This window comes from Amblyomma mixtum, chromosome 3 (genome assembly GCF_055824585.1).
Source record: "Amblyomma mixtum isolate Tamu chromosome 3, ASM5582458v1, whole genome shotgun sequence".
NCBI lineage: Eukaryota > Metazoa > Arthropoda > Arachnida > Ixodida > Ixodidae > Amblyomma > Amblyomma mixtum.
Window position 1 is genome coordinate 92279867 of NC_143014.1, and position 17490 is coordinate 92297356.

The window sequence follows — 17490 nt, forward strand, 5'->3', positions numbered from 1 at the left end:
TCGTGGAAAAATCGCTCGCCCTCAGCCAAGAAGCCAGGAGCATTTGACCAACTCTAAAAAACCTACATGTACTCTAGGGTATGGCCTTTCGCTGCTGGGTGTCGCTCAGTCGGCAATATTGCCATCACGCGCCCTTTCTATTTTTTTTTCTGCGTTCTTTGCTTCAGGCAGGGCGGCAGCGAGGATTAGTCTGAATCTGAGTCTGAATCATTCATCCCGAGACGGGTCCGGTTTTGCACAAATGTGGCGATTCCGCGATTCGCCTCCCGTGGGTGGCCAAGGCGTGATCGCGGTCTTCGGCGCGACGCCGGTCGCCAGCGTGTCCCCCGCGGAAGTCTCCCCGGGGAGCCGCCCTCCGCAAGTGTGCGCCTGCGGCGTTATTCGCCGCCGCTACTTTCCGATGCAAGGGCCAATCCATCTTCGACAGGGGCAGACAATGCAACACCTCGCGCTGTGGACGCGCGCGACTGTGGCGACCCGGCAGACTAGCTCGCGCCATGATGCCGGCAGGCGCCGCGGCCACATGGCCGATCGGGCCGCTCTGCTGGGCCGCCCTCGAGCCGCTGCTCTGGTCCTGGACACCGCCGCCGCACGGTGAGTGTGCGGAGCTACGCGCACCGAGTTCGCTTACTTCCCTCGCGTCGCATCCCAAGCCGACTCCCGAGTTCCCGTAGCAGGCGGACAGTGTCCCAAGAAGCCTAGCCGGAGCACGGCTACTGGCGGAAATGCGCCAACATCGAGTGCAAGCTGCCTGGCACCTACTGAGGCGGAAACCACGACCAGCATGGTTCGCAGGCCCACATTCCGCACTGGCATATCTGTGACGGGCTGCTTCCTCCCCCCTCTCCCTCTAGCTGCCACCTTTTCTTAGTTTGTTCTGAGAACAAGATGTAATCTTTGAAATCTCCTGCCTAGTGTAAGTACACGAGAACGGGAGTATGGTTTTTCGCTCGGAAGTCGCAGAACTGATTTGTATAATATTTGTCGAATTCGAAAGAGCACGCAAAATTCTAGGGACTATGAGGAGCAAAACATTGCTTCGTGGGCAATATTTCATCGGCTTATCATACAACGCTGCCTAAAAATTGGCATATATAATTGGTTTAAAGTTTTATTTTTACGAGTCTGTGCGGTCAAGGCGAAAACAGATTTATCAGAAAACTGTTAACAGCACCTGTTCCAGTGCCTAAAGGAGACCAAATGGCTGAATGCGATTGCCCTTATTGTGCCATTAATTCATTGATGATACTTTTGGAAAAGTCACGTAGCCTGCTTAAATGTCGCGAACACTGCAATTTGAGACGCCAATTTGTGAACTTCGTGAAGGTCCTGACGCATATGGTTTACAGAACTTCTTTAGTTTTTCATTATACTGACAGCTACGCAGCAGTAAATTTAAGTCTGGAATTCCGCGACATCTAGCAACCCTCTTATGGAGACCCCAAGGCCTGGATCTCAAACTTGCTACCAGTAGTCACTGCTCCTCCTAAGATGAGACCAATCTGATGTCAGTCGAAGCAGTGACTGCGTGACGATCGCAGCTCAGCAATTCTCCACTTAATACGATCTTTGATGTAGGCCCTCAGTTAGGAAGGCTCCCTCGCAGTAAGTAACAATGACAGCCCAGGAATACAGCTTTTCTTTTTCTTCATCTCCTGCTATACTTTCGTTAGCAGTTTATTGGCGCCTTATACAGCGTCCGCGACCTTTCCGCACCGCCGCTGGAGTGGATGCGGAGAAGATATATAGACCTGCTCGCTGTATTGAGTTCAGGAAAGCTGCTGTTGCAGCTATACGGAAATCGTTAATTGATGCAGCTTTTATTGGGAGCATAGTAAAAGCTGTCATTGCTTGGCTGACCAGTGAAATCTGCTGGCATATTTTTTTTGACAGGACGGCATGAAATATATAAAATCTTGTATAATAGTGTTGTTAGTATATTGCCTTTACTGACGGTAAGAATGCAGCTCAAATTGAACACTTCATAAGCGGAAGAGCTGAGGTCCGTTATTCCATTAATAAACTCTTTTTACGGTGAAAAGTGCATCACTTGTCTCAGTATTACTTTCCCAGGAATTATAATGCGAAAATAAGGAATGGCTGCCGCAGAGACAGGGCTCGTTTTCTTAATGACGCCTTCCACGAGTGCGTGATGTTATGCAGGAGTCCAATAAGGTATCTTCGCAACTGTCGAGGACGTAGCGTAATGACCTCACCATTTAGTTTTGTTTCCAAATGCCGCATCTTCCCGTCTTTCGCCAGTTGAGGATGCCAGACAGCACCTGGCCATTAAACGAGGCAATGACTACGCACTCTCATTGGCTTCAAAACATTTGGCACGCCTTCGGGCAGCCGCCGATCCTCCTTTTCCTTTCTGTGATTGTATGGCCACCCCTGCCCATAACTCTGAGTCGGTAGGCGCTATTATGCCCGAGAACGCCCGGTGTCCAGTGCGGTGACAGCGTTCTCGCTTATAGTAACAACGCGAATGTCTGCGAAGATTAGGCGAGCTGCGAGCGCTCGCTGTATCTGGCCCCCGCAGCAGCGGCGGCTTAAGGCGCCCATCAAATTCGCAACGGCGCAACGCGGGGCCAAGCAGCTGCCGGCGGACCGCGCGCGCTCGAGCGGTTCCCGCGGGCCCCGCGTTTTGTATGCGTCGCGCATCTGGAAGGCTCGCGCGCGCGCGCGCTTGTTCTGTCGGCGCCGGTGCGGTTGACGCGGCGGCGCCTTGGTCCGAAGGCGTCCAGCGCGGGCAGGTGGACGCGACGGCACCTCGGAGGCGAGCTGGAGTCGCTGGCGGGGGCAGCTGGATGCCCTTAATGAAAAGGGATTCGCCGATTATGCCGGCCGGCTCGTTTCTTTTCGGGAAGCGGATCTGCGCCCTGCTCGTCGGAACTGTCCGTCGCGTGCGCACCGGATGCTCGCCGCGCTGGCACGCGCCACCGGCAGGTGTACTCGTTCCGGCGCGTCGCCCGCTTCCTCTGCCAGCACTCATCTGCTGCGCGTCCCCCCTCCCTGACTGCGATGCTCCAGTCTCTTTGAGTCGTCACGCTTACTCGGGAAGAAACGTCTGTCTGCATACGGACCTCGCTTCGATTAACACACTGCTGGGGTGGCCGCCCTTCTGCGCCACACACTTGTTCCGGCCACGCTTAAGCATTACAGAAGACGCAAAAGGCGTGCGCGGAAGTGGTAACCACACATGACCTGCTCGAAGCGAGGCTCGCTTTGTGGAATTTTGCGAATTGCTGGGAAGCGCGGCAGCGTCATGCGCCCTGTGCTCCTCTGGCTGCAGAGCTTCGCGGTCAGCTTCGTCGCGAGCAGCACGTGCTGACCATGTCGCTGCTGTTGCCGCCAGAGTGGTGACTTTTAACGATGCGGTGGCTGCACAGATCTCGAGATCAGAGGTACTGTTCACGCGGCACCACACACCAAGTAGGAAACGCCCCGAGTATTCATTCTTTGAAAAGCACTGACAGTCAGAATCGACAGCCTTTTTACATGCTTAATGAACATTCTATACAAATAAAACAAGCTGCTAAATACTTACGCAAATTTCTGTAACCTGTCTGTGCGTTTGGTGATATCGTTGATGCGCTTTCGAAACGCAATCATTCACGAAGCGCGGACTGTTGCGAAGTGTTTCAGTCATGCTGTACGTGAATTAGCTGCATGGTTACTTGATGATGTGCCGTCATCAAAATATATAGCGGAAGAAAGTGTTTGTGCAAATATCTACCGGCTTTCGCAGTTCTACCCAATAACAACTGTCCACGCAAACACCCCTTTTCCAGGAATTCTGTTTAGGGCGAAAGAGAACACGTGCAGGTGTAGTTCTGAGCTCTCTTGGTGCCGGTGCAGCAATCACGAGAACACGCGCGAGTTGCTCTTGACTAAGCACAAGTATCACGAGGAATAAAACTCGATTCCTTACGCCGACAGTTTATTCGGTCGGCTGTCTCTAAAATCAGTGAAATCGTCCGAGGCTCTGCTTACTCCCTTCGTACACCACCATTCAACTGAATCCTTCATTCCGCCTTCCCTCTCCTATCGGCACGCGGCAATAACAGTGGCCCAGTTGATGCCAGCCGACAGACCCCCCTCCACCCTCTTCATTTTTCTGCAGCTGCTTACTACTACGCACTATGCATGCATTAGGAAATGGAAACTGTATGAAAGAAGCTGGGCTCAATAATGAAGTCGTGGCTGCAGCTACGTCTGCGTCCTTTGGTACTTCCATATGCTCTTGTCATGGTTTTGCAGCGCCAGATAAGGTATACAGAGCTGGCGCCAGCTTATTAGGAGCCGATTTAACAAAACTATTGCGGCTGGCGGTCGACCGACGTCTTGACTATCGTGACTAGCCAGCGTGTGCACTCATGCAGCCAATCACAATCAGTTGTCACGTGCAAAGTGTTTTATCAATGGGGACATCTCTGCTAACGTCAGCCCTGTAGCTACTGAAGCGTTCCGCAGCGTTAGCGAGACGGAGTATAGATGTCATCTATACATCTCGTACAACTCTGCTATGAGCACCCTCGATTTTAGACTGAAAAGTTGCTTCTTCACGGGCCTGAGCGCGAAGCTTCGTAACCCCGTTAGTGCAAAAGGAGGCCCTCGACGAACGCGTCCGCTGGTCGCCCCGTGAGAGGCTCCAGGGTTTGTCTCGAAGGAGGGCGGCGATAAGGGCGAGCATGCCCTGCGAGCAGCGCGTCTGACCGACCGCCCGGCCAGTGCTGGGACGCTGCGCGCGCGGGCGCCGAGCCCAAGGAGAGCGGGCGCCAGGGGCGCTCCCACACGCGCGCGCTTCTTCCCATGCGCCGGCGGGCCTTGGCCGCCGCGGCGGCGTTTTCGGCATTCCGGGGCGTCCGGCGCCACATTGTGAAACACTGTACGACCCATCTCCGCCGAAGAGCTCCCCCGGCCGAGCGACAATCGGCGCTTTACATGACAAAAGGCGAGGACGCCTCGGACGCCGCAGAGAAGCATCACCCGGACATCTCCGCCACAAAGGCGGCCCAAAACAATCGCAGGCATTATCGACGACCCTTCGATGATTATCGATCGCACTCGTTAGCCGAGAGGCGGGCAGGTGGCGGGGGGTTACGGCGCGCTGCCCACCGCCGTTATTGTGGCCATATTTTAACGAGTTTCTGCGTATAATGCTATTTGGCCAGGTGGCGCGCGCGAATCGGCGCGCTTTGTCTGGGAGACGTCGCCTATTCTCCTTGGGTTCGCCCGCTTTATCTTTGGCGGCCGGTGCGTGGTCGTTGGCTCGGGCCAATTATCGCGGGGGCTTGTCCGACCGTCGCCGCTTCTCACGCTCCGTCGGAGGACACAAATTTCGGGCGCAGGCAATCGCCATGGACGACCGACCGTTTTCGGAGCCGTCTCTCGAACCGATGAGCGCTGCTGGGTCCGCCCGGGCCGATAACGAGCGCCGCCACCCCGGCTCGCTTTGAATTCCGCTTTGTTCGGTGCGGACGCGCTGTCGGAGCTATCTCTCGGCAGCGTGTTCGCGCACCGCTTGTCCCGGTCGTTGCTGTCGCTTTCGGAGGCCCCTCCAGTCAAACTCGTCTTTCGCCTGCGAACATTGCCTGCCTCGTTCGTTGTGCGCGCCGTTGAGTGCGTGGCGCGTTCGCAGTCCTATTCCGGACATATTAATCAGTTCAAACTTCTTTCACATCATGTCTTCGCTCCGCTGTTTGGACAAAATAACCGGCCATTTTTTGCTGAACACGCGTTTATGCTTTTCTTCTTGAAAGAAGCTCCAGACCCGCTACCAACTGGGTGGAGGTGGTCGTGGACAAGCGGGTTTCCCTCTGGATCTGCTGCAACAGTTGCATGGAAGATTGGTGCCAGAGACGTGCCTCTGCTCGACGGGTAACGTGAACGAAGCTGGCCCGAGAGGCGCTGCTAGGCACCAGCGCCGGACGGGCGTCCAAGCAGAGACCGGTCTGCACAGCGTCGACAACTCGGTGCCGGCCCTGATTTGCATTGACTCAGAGAGCAGAGGGGGCTCGGGGCGTTTCATCCGAGCACGGGCGAAGTTGAGTTACGGGGCACCCGTGCGCGGGCGCGGCTGAGGACGCGGAGTGCCCCCGAAAGACGACGCGCGCCGCCGAAACAATCGCCGCGGGTTCGCGCTGACGCCGGCCCCGCGCGCAGCGCGGCTGGCCGCCTGTCAATCAGGGCGTCGCGTAGCGCAGGTGCTGCCCTGGTGGCGTTGCAGCAGCCGCAGCCGTGTTTGCCCTGTAAATGGACCCACTCTCATTGGCCGCCCACTAAATTCCACGCAGCGGCTCCACAGACAACGAATAGCGTAAAATGGCACGCAAGACGCTACACCGTGTATATACAGCGAGACAGTTCCTTATTCGCCAGCACGTTGTCGCAGGGCTCCCATCGCTTCTGACTAAAAAGAAGGCGACGTGATGCTCAGGGGTTAGAGAAACCATGCAGCCAAGCTCTCGCTCAATGCAAGTGCTGTCCTGAGTTGCACAGGCCGCGGCTGTAGCCTGCGGCCTCCGTGTCTGGCGGGGGACCATGCAGCGAAACGCAACGACAGTGACTGTGTGCAGATGGTTGCAGGAGATGATGGAAACTAAATTTACGCTATTTGTCATAAAGCTGGTAAAAATTATGTGGTTTCGTGGGCCACAAACGCACGAAAGCGGCGAAACAGAAAGAAGACAGTAAGTAGAAAAACGTCGAAATGAAAGCCTACGCAGCTTAAGACGGGCCAGAAACGCAGTGCTAATAAGCGAACTACTTAACGCGTTTTCATAAATGTGCCACCAAACTCTACTCGGTTTAAGAACGAGTTACGGAAAAGCACCGAAACGTTACAATGTTATTTCTTTTATTTGGTCAAACGTAAACGTATTGTTCTTAATGTCACTTTTATTCAAAGTGTCCTCCCTGAACGTTACAAAATAACGTTGCAGTAATCTTGCCTTCAGCTTAATTATACATATAAACAACATAACTGAAACATTATCTCAAATGGCTAAGTAATCTTGCAAGAGCATGCAGGCCCGCCAATTGCAAATAACCAGCAAAGAGGGCGACTCTTGAGTACTAAAATGCACAACAACCAATACAGGCAATTTACTTCGAACGAATATCACCTTATATAGCTATTATTGAAGGGTGCCCCGTGAGTGAGTGTGGTGAATGGGCAATAAGCGATGTTTTCTAACAAAATAAAGAGGCTGTGCATGCGATATATGGCAGGCACAATCTAGGAGATTTATTGCAAAGTACTGCTACTTCAAGAACACCTTTACTGTAAGAACAGTGGGAAAAGTTATGGCACACAATATTTGAAATATATTTGTAATGTTGTTTTATAGTCATAATGTAAACATTCTAACCCCTTTTTGGACACTATGTTAGAGCAATATTTGTTATGAACGGCAATCGAATGTTTACGATGTACCATATAACATTATTTGTGAAATTTTAATATTACAATAACATTGGAACAAAGCATTAACGCAATGCTTTCTTTGAATGTTAAAATATTGTTTATGAAGCAGCATATAACGTTATCTCTGAATTTTTAGTATTAAATTAACGTTCCGTTGTAATGTGTAACGTTACTGCAACTTATATAACAATTTTTCAACACTATTTTAACTTTGGACGCTAGATAGCTCGCGGCTGCGGCGGCCGCATGTCGATGGAGGCACAATGCGCGAACGGCCATGGCCTAGTGTGAAGTCAGTGCACATTAAACAACCACAGGGTTTCTAAATGAATCCGGAACCCCTTATACGGCGTCCCACGTGCAGATTTGTGACGTTAGATGCCACATACCATACCATACCATACCATACCATACCATACCATACCATACCATACCATACCATACCATACCATACCATGCCATGTCATACCATACCATACCATACCATACCATACCATACCATACCATACCATACCATGTCATACCATACCATACTCGAGACTTTCCACGGTGCTAGATAAATTGGATGCCAGCTGTCAGAGAGGTAGCAGCGAGCTCAAAGAATCAATGATTGCAGGCGTTTGGAGCATGCACCTTGGAAAGATGGCAATATGCATTAAGAAATATGAATGTTTCAACACAGAATGAACGCGTTATCTAATTAACATTGATTTTTACAGTAATTAATAGTATTTGCGGAACACCACAAATACGATACGAACAGCGAAGACTCACGTATATTACTGAGGTTTTATAATATCAAGGATACATAAATAGCCATCTATCTATGAGAAGACGCATAGTCCATTCAAGCCTCAGTCTGTTTTGGTTCTTTTTTCATGCCAGGCCGTGATTCCTTTGCTGGCACATAGGTAACAGATGCTGACGCTCCTCTGGCCACGGTCAGCGTCATACATTGCCTGCCAGGCAGACGATAGCGAAGAGTAAAGGCTGTGAAGTTTGATGTAATCAGGAGGTGGTTTCCATGAGCTTAAGGATGAGGGATACGCTGTAACTTGTCTGAAAGTGCTTCACGTGCAAAACAATCGTAATTATTTGGGAGAGAAACTGATGAAGCCGTGTGGCTCTCGCTTCTAGACAGAGCTTACAGTACAGGTAGCAACTTCAGCCTGGACCTCTGACGGCCTCGCAGGATCTTCGAAGATTTCTTGTTCTCTGTCGCAGGCGCTATATGTATGGCCAAGCCCGCATGCGTATTGCTGATGTCGCGCAGGGGCTATCGAAAACAATATGGCATGCCATCGTTCCCACAGTAAGCGCCTACTACGGCGATTCAAAGACCGGTTAATTCTATCATATGCCGCGAGGCAGGTAGTGTACACAGGAGTTGTTTTCTGAGCTTATCGCTCCGCCTAAGAATGTTCGGACATTGCGGGCCTTTGCATTCCTCCGTGGTGGTTTCGCTTCTCGTTCTTCTTTTTTTATTCTCGGCCCATAGCTTACCTTGCCTCTCTGCGAGTATACCAGTGAAAAGCTGCAATGCGCGGCTTCTTCTGCCGGCCGGACATCGCGACATTCCTCGCCGCCGCTCGCTTCCGCGTCTGGCGCCCTCCCTTCACACCCTGGCTGGCTTCGAGTCGCGGTCCAGCAGCAGCAGCGCGGCGGCCGGTCTCGCTTGGCTTGTTCTTGACGAAACGCGCCCCATCGAAGCGGAGCCAAGAGGCAGGCCCCGACTCGGCCCCGGAGATCGCGGCGGCATAGCGCACCTTGTGCACGGCCGCGTGTCCAGGTGTGCACAGCCGCGGGCCGGCCGCGGATCCCCTTCGTTTCCTGCAATTTAGCGGCGTAAATGGCTGTCTCCCGTCAGGCCGAGATGCCCGGGGCCGCTGGTTAAACCCTCCTCGCGCGAGGAGAGCTCCGATCGAGCGCGGCTTCCGTTCGTTCCATGCCGCTTGATTGCGATCGCGCCCAGGCGTGCAGCGAGGGCCCCCTCTTCTTTTCTACACTGGTTGCGCCAACTGCGGGGGCCTCCCGTGCTTCCCCGCCGACAACCCGTGCCTCGCCCTCTCCCTGCTCGATCCGAGAGCGAGCCTCGATGATCGGTCTCGTTGTTACGCCGTGGCTCGCTAAAATACACCTTGCGTCACACAGGCGCTCTTGATGACTGCGGACTTGGCTGCTTTGGGTTACCTTTATAAGCTACTGCTAATGTTTCATTCAGATTAATATTCTTTAGCGAGTATATAAATACATCACTGTACAGTCACAACTGCTAAAGTATGCGTGTGTTAGTTGGTGCGCGCACGCAGTATACTTTTGCAGCCCACTGTGTTGCTGTTGTCCATAAAAACGAATCAACCGGACTCTGTTGTAATACTGTGCGCCGAAAAGAAGCATGCGGATCTGGCACGTAGCAGATTGTGCAGTTGTACTGCACAGGCGTTCGCTGCTACCCCTTCGCAGCACAATCGAACTGCCGAGTGTGTGCGCCCACGTAGGCGGTGTTCGGAGAATACTTGCTCTGTAAGCTTTTTTTAACAGCTGGCTCCTCACATTACCAGAGCTGGGCACCATACTTCAAAAAAGTATATTCGATACACAGTACAGAACCAAAATTGATTTCCGATACAGACACTCGATACTGTATCGTCGAACTTCAATACATCGCTGAAATCACCGGTATTAATAAAGCTGGTATTATGCTTTGCTAGATTAAGAAATTTCTCCGTGATTTCAGGCATCTCTAGCGTATTCGATTCCGCGCACTGTTTTCAAAGGGTTTAAACTAATCCTGCCGCACGGATTTCTTTAAGCTCCATTTCAGCGCAGCTGGTTACTTTGGAACTCGGAGCATTGGACTGAAGCGGTGGTTACGTTGAAACGATCACTTCTATTGGCAGCCTAGAGAAATCGTTTTTTTTTTTTTTAAGTAGCGTTCTGCAAACCTGTCTGTGAGCACTTGACTGCATACGAATAAACTTCAAACTTTTCTAATACTTTTCGTTTGTTGCTGCAGCATTTAACGGGGTTCCTCTGTCTTTGTTTTGCTTAAAGGTGCAAGTGCGTACGCTTCGGAAAACCGAGCGGTTTTTTCCCCAACACTGTGTTTAGCAGATGTTTGAAGTTGACCATGCTGCGATAAAAGCTAGAGGGAAAGCAACAAAAATAAAAGGGTCGAAAGTTTTCATTAGGCAGGACATACCGTCCTAAACTCTGTTATTTGATTCTATTTTTAGTTAATGGTACTAATTAAGTAACAGCATTTGCGCGAACCGCCGGTCCCCGAAAGAGCCCCACGATGCGGCTATATGCTATAAGCGAAGCAAAAAAAAAATCTGCACAGGAGCAGACGCCGTGTTGTATTTTAACGCGACAGTGTTAAGGCTCCGGTTCTGCAGACGTGAGCGAAAAAGACAGGCAGCCAACGTACAGGGGCGATGCAAGGAAACGCGAACAGAGCGGAGTCTGGGCGCTTCGCTGTTCGCATTTCTTTTCATCACGCTTTTACTTGGGTGGTAGCAAAAATACGCTAGAGTCGACCGTGATGCAGGAAGACTCTAGCGTCTTTCTCTTACCACCCCTGCAGGTGAAAGCGCGATGAAAAGAAATTCGAACAGCGGAGCTCGTATAGGCGCCGCGTTGTTCGCGTTTCTTTCCATCGCGATAGTACGTATACCACCTATAGGTCACTTGACCTTGTGACATCATCACAACCTGCCCATCGGATTGTGGGCAAACTGCCGACCGTGGTATGGGCAGCGGTTGCCCGGGGAGGGCAACCTGGGTCTCACAAGCACCACCGGAGGCTGTGTTTGAAACAGCCATCTGTCGGGGCAGTGCTGCATCTCCGCTGCACCACTGCGCCAAGAATGGTACGAGGGCTCCCAGCGATGTATAAATGTAAAGCAGAGAACGACCGTGGCTGCGAAGTGACGCACAAGGAAGACCCCAAGCCGCTGAAGGGACCCATTAACGTTATTCTGTCAAACTCTTAAGGCGGAGCTGGAGTGTCCCCTCAAGTATTTATGAAGGTGCCTTTTATGAATGCATAAACCGAAGCATACGAGGTCCGTTAGAAAGGTATCCGACCTTTGGCCTAAGAAAAAAAACTGGCATAACTGGAGCGTTGGAAACCTAATCACCCTCAATGTAGTCTCCTTGGGACTCCACATACTTCTCCCACCGGTGCTGCCACTGCTGGCATTTCGAAAAGGCCTCTTTCGGAATGGAGTTTAGCTAGGCTGTCGTTGCAGCCATAATATCCTATCTTGTCTGAAATCGCGCTCCTTTCAATGGCCTCTTGATTTTGGGAAACAGCCAGAGGTTGCAGGGGGCTTATCAGGAGAGTAAGGAGCCTGTTGAACTACAGGAGTCTGGTTTTTCGCCAAAAAAGTCTGAATCAAGTGCGAGGAATGTGCAGGAGCATTGTCGTGATGGATGCGCCATTTTCCTGTTGACTCCGGTCTCTTGCGCCGCACAGCATCACTTAGGCGATGGAGGACATCGCTGTAGTACTCTTTGGTCATTGTTTGACCCTGTGGTGCGTACTAGTGGTGTACCACACAGCGGGAGTCAAAGAAAGCAGTCAGCATCACTTTGACGTTGCTGCGCACTTGGCGGGCCTTCTTTGGTCTTGGTGATGTGGAATGCTTCCACTGTGACGAGTGGGATTTGGTTTCCGGTTCGTACCCGCACACCCAAGACTCGTCACCAGTGATTATGGTGTTCATGAAGTCGGGGTCACTGTTTGTGGAATCAGCATGTCCAGCGAGACTTCAACAGGAAGCTGTTTTTGCTCCACCGTGAGCAGCTTCGGCACGAATTTCGCCGCAATTTTCTTCATGGCCTAACTTTCGGTGATAATAAAATGTGCAGAAAAGTGGTGATGTCCATCTCTTTCGCAACTTCTCGGATAGTCACACGACGGTCCCGCATCACCACAGCGTTCACTTCGGCAATGACCTGGTCATTTTCGGCATGTTGATGGCCGACGGGAGCGTGGCTCGCTCTCCACCGATGTGCGGCCGCCTTTAAACCAGTTGTACCACTGCTTAATATCTTGACTGCTCATAGCATCGTCCCCGAAACCCGTCTGAATATTCCGAATGGTTTCCATTTGTCTGTCGCCCTGTTTCTGGCAAAATTTGATGCATTAGCGCTGCTCCAGTCGCTCCGCCATTTTCCTTGCAATAAAAAACTGACGTGAGCACTGCGTACTACCTTACTCAAACGCTGCGTCCCATGCAGCGACTGACGCTATCGGCAGGCGGGAGAAAATCCGCGCATGCGCACGAAGGTTCAAGGTCCGCTGACGCAAGCGCGCTTGTTTCATATCCATCAGGTGTTCGCAAAAAAAAAAAAAAAATAAGGTCGGATACTTTTCTAACAGACCTCGTATAGCCAGGTCAACTCGTGGATCCTGGCGGTTTAGTTAAGAAACTCATTTTTCTCGAACAAGCTGCTGCGGTGGCTCAGTAGGTATAATGCTCGGCTGCTGACCCGAAAGATGCGGGTTCGATCCGGGCCGCGGCGGTCGCATTTCGATGTAGGCAAAATGCTAGAGGCCCGGGTACAGTGCTCGTTAAAGAACGCCAGGTGGTCTAAATTTTCCGGAGCCCTCCACTACGGCGTCCCTCATAGCCTGAGTCGCTTTGCGACTTTAGGCCACATAAACCAAACCGATTTTCTCGAACTCTTTTTGAGAACTATGGATGGTTATAGCGTTTCCTTCTCCAAAGGAAAGGTTTGGTTTTTCATGAGGTTTAACGTCCCAAAGCGGCTCAGGCTATGACAGACGCCGTAGTGGAGGGCTCCCTAATAATTTCGGCCACCTGAGGTTCTTTAACATGCACTGACATCGCACAGTACACGCGCCTCTAGCATTTTGTCACCGTCGTAATGCGACCGCCGCGTCCGGAATCGAACCCACGTCTTTCGGGTCAGTAGCCGATCACCATAACGACTGAGCCACCGAGGTGGCCCAAAGGAAACGAATGCGTCACTTGATGCATTTGGCGCTGTCGGCGCTGATGGCCCGTTGACCCAAGTGTGGTAGAGAGCGTGACTTTAACGGTAACGGTCCAACGAATGTTGGGTATGCACTCAGGCACAACGGCGAAAGTCGTCTATTTCTGTTGGCAATCATCTTAACTTAAAATAGAGGCGAAGGGTTGTTGTTTCTACGACAACGGTGAGCTTGTCTCTTCATTCCATCTGTATCCGAGTGCATGCAGAAGCGCAAGGTATACGTGGTCTATCTGCCAAACAATGAACGTAGGAAGAATGAAGACTGATGGCGCGAACCGCATGACGCCGCGGTCAATCCGATTAAGCGATGGTTAATTGCCTTTCATCTGCCACCCTCTGCAATGTCGCACTAGCAGGTCCAAGGGGATTAACCACGATGTCATGACAATCTGGAGAGCGTCCTTTGATGGGCATTTGCCGCTTCGTTCTTCACTTGTATCCGACTATTGGTGTCCATCGGCCGTATTAACAGAGACTTTCCTCGCGTAAGATCCGTCTTTGATAGGCTGTCGGTTCATTTGTTCCTGTAATCACCCGTCGCAAGGGTGCCACGGACCCCCTTCGAGTCTAACTTGCGCGCGAGCAGCTTTCCGGTCGTGATTTCAAAGAGCTTAAGAAAGGTAAACCGAAGGTTACAGATATCCTGTTTGCCATCCCCACTGGAACCCCGAGATGCTCAACTTCAAGCTCTCGAGCACTGCACGCTGCTTTCGGTGCATGCTATATCGGTAGTGAAGGGTGAATCGAACACTCAGTAGGATTTCCGCCACCTCGTTCCTCTTTTGCCGGCAAGCCGCCCCCGCGCAGTGCTGTTCAAGCCCTACTCCGGCTTTTAGCGATGCTTCCGCGAACGCACTTCGCGCAGGCCCCGTAGGAAATGCCGTTGGGGTGCGGGTGCGTGCACTGCGCCCTCCGCACGGGACCCTCCTGACATCGCGGGCGAGCCACGCTTGTAGCGATTGCTGTTCTTCGCGCCGGCAGTACACCACCGTGAATGGGCGGCGGCGGGGAAGGCGACCGCTGCGACCGGCGGGTGACGCATGTCGGCCGCTCCTTCGGAGGCGGGTCCCGGGCGCCGAACAAGGAGTCGAGGCACTCGGGCGCGCAACAAAGGGCCGACGACGGCTCCCTCCGCCGAGGAGGCTCGCCCTAACAGGGCAACTGTCATCGAGCCCCCGCACCCGGGACGCTCCCCGTTTTTAAATGGGACGTAATGAATGTCCAATTCGCTGGAAGGCCCGCGTCTCGGAGAATGGGCCGCCGGCTGCGGCCTGAACAGCGGCCACGACGACGGGGCCTGCAGCTGGACGGCCGACCGTTGCGGCGACCGCCCCCAATCGAAAGGTCAATGGGGCCTGCGCCGCCACAGCCCGGGGAGCGCGCGCGCCGCGGGAGGCTCGTGCAACTGCTTTGTGGCGCCGCGGGATTGAGACGTTCGAGGCGCAGCGAGCCTAACGGGCCGCCCCCTGGCTGACCGCTGGCCGGCCTCACGTGGGAACCTGGCCGGCGTCAGCTGTTGAGGGGACGGACGCACATGTGCGCCGACACATACCGCACCCGCGGCACTTTCGCCTCTGCTCCCCGGAACATCGTAGTTTGAGGACCCTCGTATTAACCCCCAACTCGTTGATGACATGGCCCTGGAATAGCTGGAAGCCTTGCTAAGAGACTCGGTGGAGTAGTGCATCACTGAGGCCATCGACGCTCAAAAACAGAACGGTGAGACTGAAAAGTGATATGAAGAAAACGAAGGTAATGTACAGCAGTCCGGGAATGGAGCAACCGTTGACGTGAAGCAGGGGTTTGCAAGTGGTCAAGGAATATATTTATCTGGGGTAAATACTCACTGCAGATTCAGACCATGAGAATGGAATAGCTATAGACAACAAGAATGGCTTGGAGTGCATTTGGCTGGTACTCTGAAGTCATGAATATAGCACACCAATATTCCTCAAAAGGAAAGTATATAATAGTTGCCTCTTCCTGATACTGACCTATGCGGCAAAAATTTGGAGGCTGGGGAAAAGGGAAGGAGAATTTGGAATTTCGAAGGGGAAGAGGTGATTGCTTGGCGGAATTGATATATTTATATGAAGGAGACATAAAAGACTAATAGTACGACGAATTGAATTTCAAGGGAATGAACTGAAAGGTTTTGTTTGAATTTTGTGACGCTTGCATGGGTCGGTCAAAGTTACGCGCGATGAAGCGGGCAGCCCTGTTTTTAATGGATTCCAGCATCGGAATTAGGCAAATGACTGATGAGCAAGGCATGAGAACAGGTATACAACCGGTGGCCAGGCTAGGCAACAGGGTGGAATCTAAGAGAAGGTATACGCGCAACAGGGGGCGGCAGTGAGTCAGGAGAGCATATGAGATTAGGAAGGTTACCGGAGTATAGGGTGTCTGCAACTGGCGCAGGACAGCGGTAATTGGAGATCACTGGTAGGGGATTTTGTCCCACAGTTCACGTAGCTTGGCTGATGATGGTATTTTGGCTCGCATCCAAGGAGGGTTTGAGAAGCTTGCACACTATGCGATGTTAAAAGGAGTTCCAAAACATCCAAGAAAAATGCGAACCTTTATATCACGGCTAGTTACTGGTTCAAAAAATTGAAACAGCAGCACAGAGGCGATTTCCGCCTTGTGGCGATGAATCTTTTTATCATTATTAACCCAGCGCTACACGAACGGGTCTTGCGTGGCAGAGACTTTGAGCATTTCAAAAAGCGTTTTGTTTCGCTTGCGGTCTAGACATTCCCATTCTGCCTTTGCTAAATAACAAAAACTTTAGTGTCCCACGTAGTGCCTCGCGTAGCCCACAGAGCTCCTCGTGAAGGAAACACCCGAGTTGCCTCTTTGCCTGCCGCACAGGCGCTAAGCGATTACGTCCGCAGAGAACGAGTGGCGCGCATCAGCGCTACGACGGCGGCAGGCGAGAACCCGTGGCGAGCGTCGTCGCCCCGCGGTGCCGCACGTGTTCGCTCCGCATTCCGTCGACGCTCGTCAGCGGCTGTGCACCCCCGCCAGGGGTGCCTGACTCGCACCTGCGCGCACCGCTCAACGCCGTCCTCCGGGAGCAAGAAGGGTGGAGCCGCGGGTGTCCGCAGAAGGAGCCTCGCCCGGCGGTCCGCCCCGTGACTCGGCGACGAGTCTCGACGCTGCGGCTGCAGGTCCGCAGGCGCGCATTCTGCGAGCCTCCCAGCGCGGGCGTTGGCAGTGGCGACTGGGAACACGCCCAGAGCGGGAAATAAAAAGCGACGGCGGAGGCGACAGTCGTGAAAGGGCCGCGCTTCATTGAGAGGCCGACCTTGGCTCGGTCGCGGCCCAAATGGAAGGCGGCGCCGGACCAGGAGCGTCGTTCGGCGGCCACCCGGCGTGCTCGCAGCCGCCCCCCGCGAGAACAAAACCGGGGCCCGCGCCGGCTCCCGTGAGACTCTCCGAAGACCTTCATTAAAGTCCGGGGGCTGCTGCTGTGCCCGTCCGAGAGCGCTGGACGCTCGAACGCGCTTCCCCGTCCATCTCGGCGTGACGCCTTCGGCGGCCGGCTGATGGACCGGGCCGGCGACAAAGGCCCAGCAGCGGCACGCAGCTCCCTCAAACAAGCCGGCACCGAGGGGCCGCCCACTCGTTCTCCCCGCACGCCGTGGCCCCGCGCTCATCCGCCACTTTTTTCGGTGCAGCGGACACTGGTCCCACCCAGGTTACGCTTTCATCCGCTGGTCCGGCAAAGGCACGGTTAAGGTGCCATTAGCTTCCGTTCGTCATGCTGGGGCTGCGCGCGGAGATTAGCCGGCTATTCCGTTCGCTGGAGGGAGAGGGGGCGACGTAGTCTGGTAGAGATGAAGAAGGAACAGGTTTAATAAGTGTTTAGAAAAGCGGCAATCTTTCGTTAACGTTATGCACGATCCAACCTATAGCTAGCCCTGGGCAGGGACTGAGTTCGACAAGGCTGTCAGGAATACGAACAGGGCTATTGCGCTATTGTTGTATCAACAATATAGCTATAGCTGACTGACGATGAGGGAACG

At 53.0% G+C, this 17490-nt stretch overlaps 1 protein-coding gene across 1 annotated transcript in view; it reads left to right on the forward strand.

Moving 5' to 3' along the window:
* The first annotated feature begins 443 nt into the window (after positions 1-443).
* LOC149350942 (uncharacterized) overlaps positions 444-17490 on the forward strand; it is a 41942-nt gene continuing 24895 nt past the window's right edge. The window contains exon 1 of the mRNA XM_089576954.1: positions 444-594. Within this exon, the coding sequence (XP_089433080.1) occupies positions 498-594 (97 nt within the window). The 5' untranslated portion in view covers positions 444-497. The remainder of the gene's footprint in view (positions 595-17490) is intronic.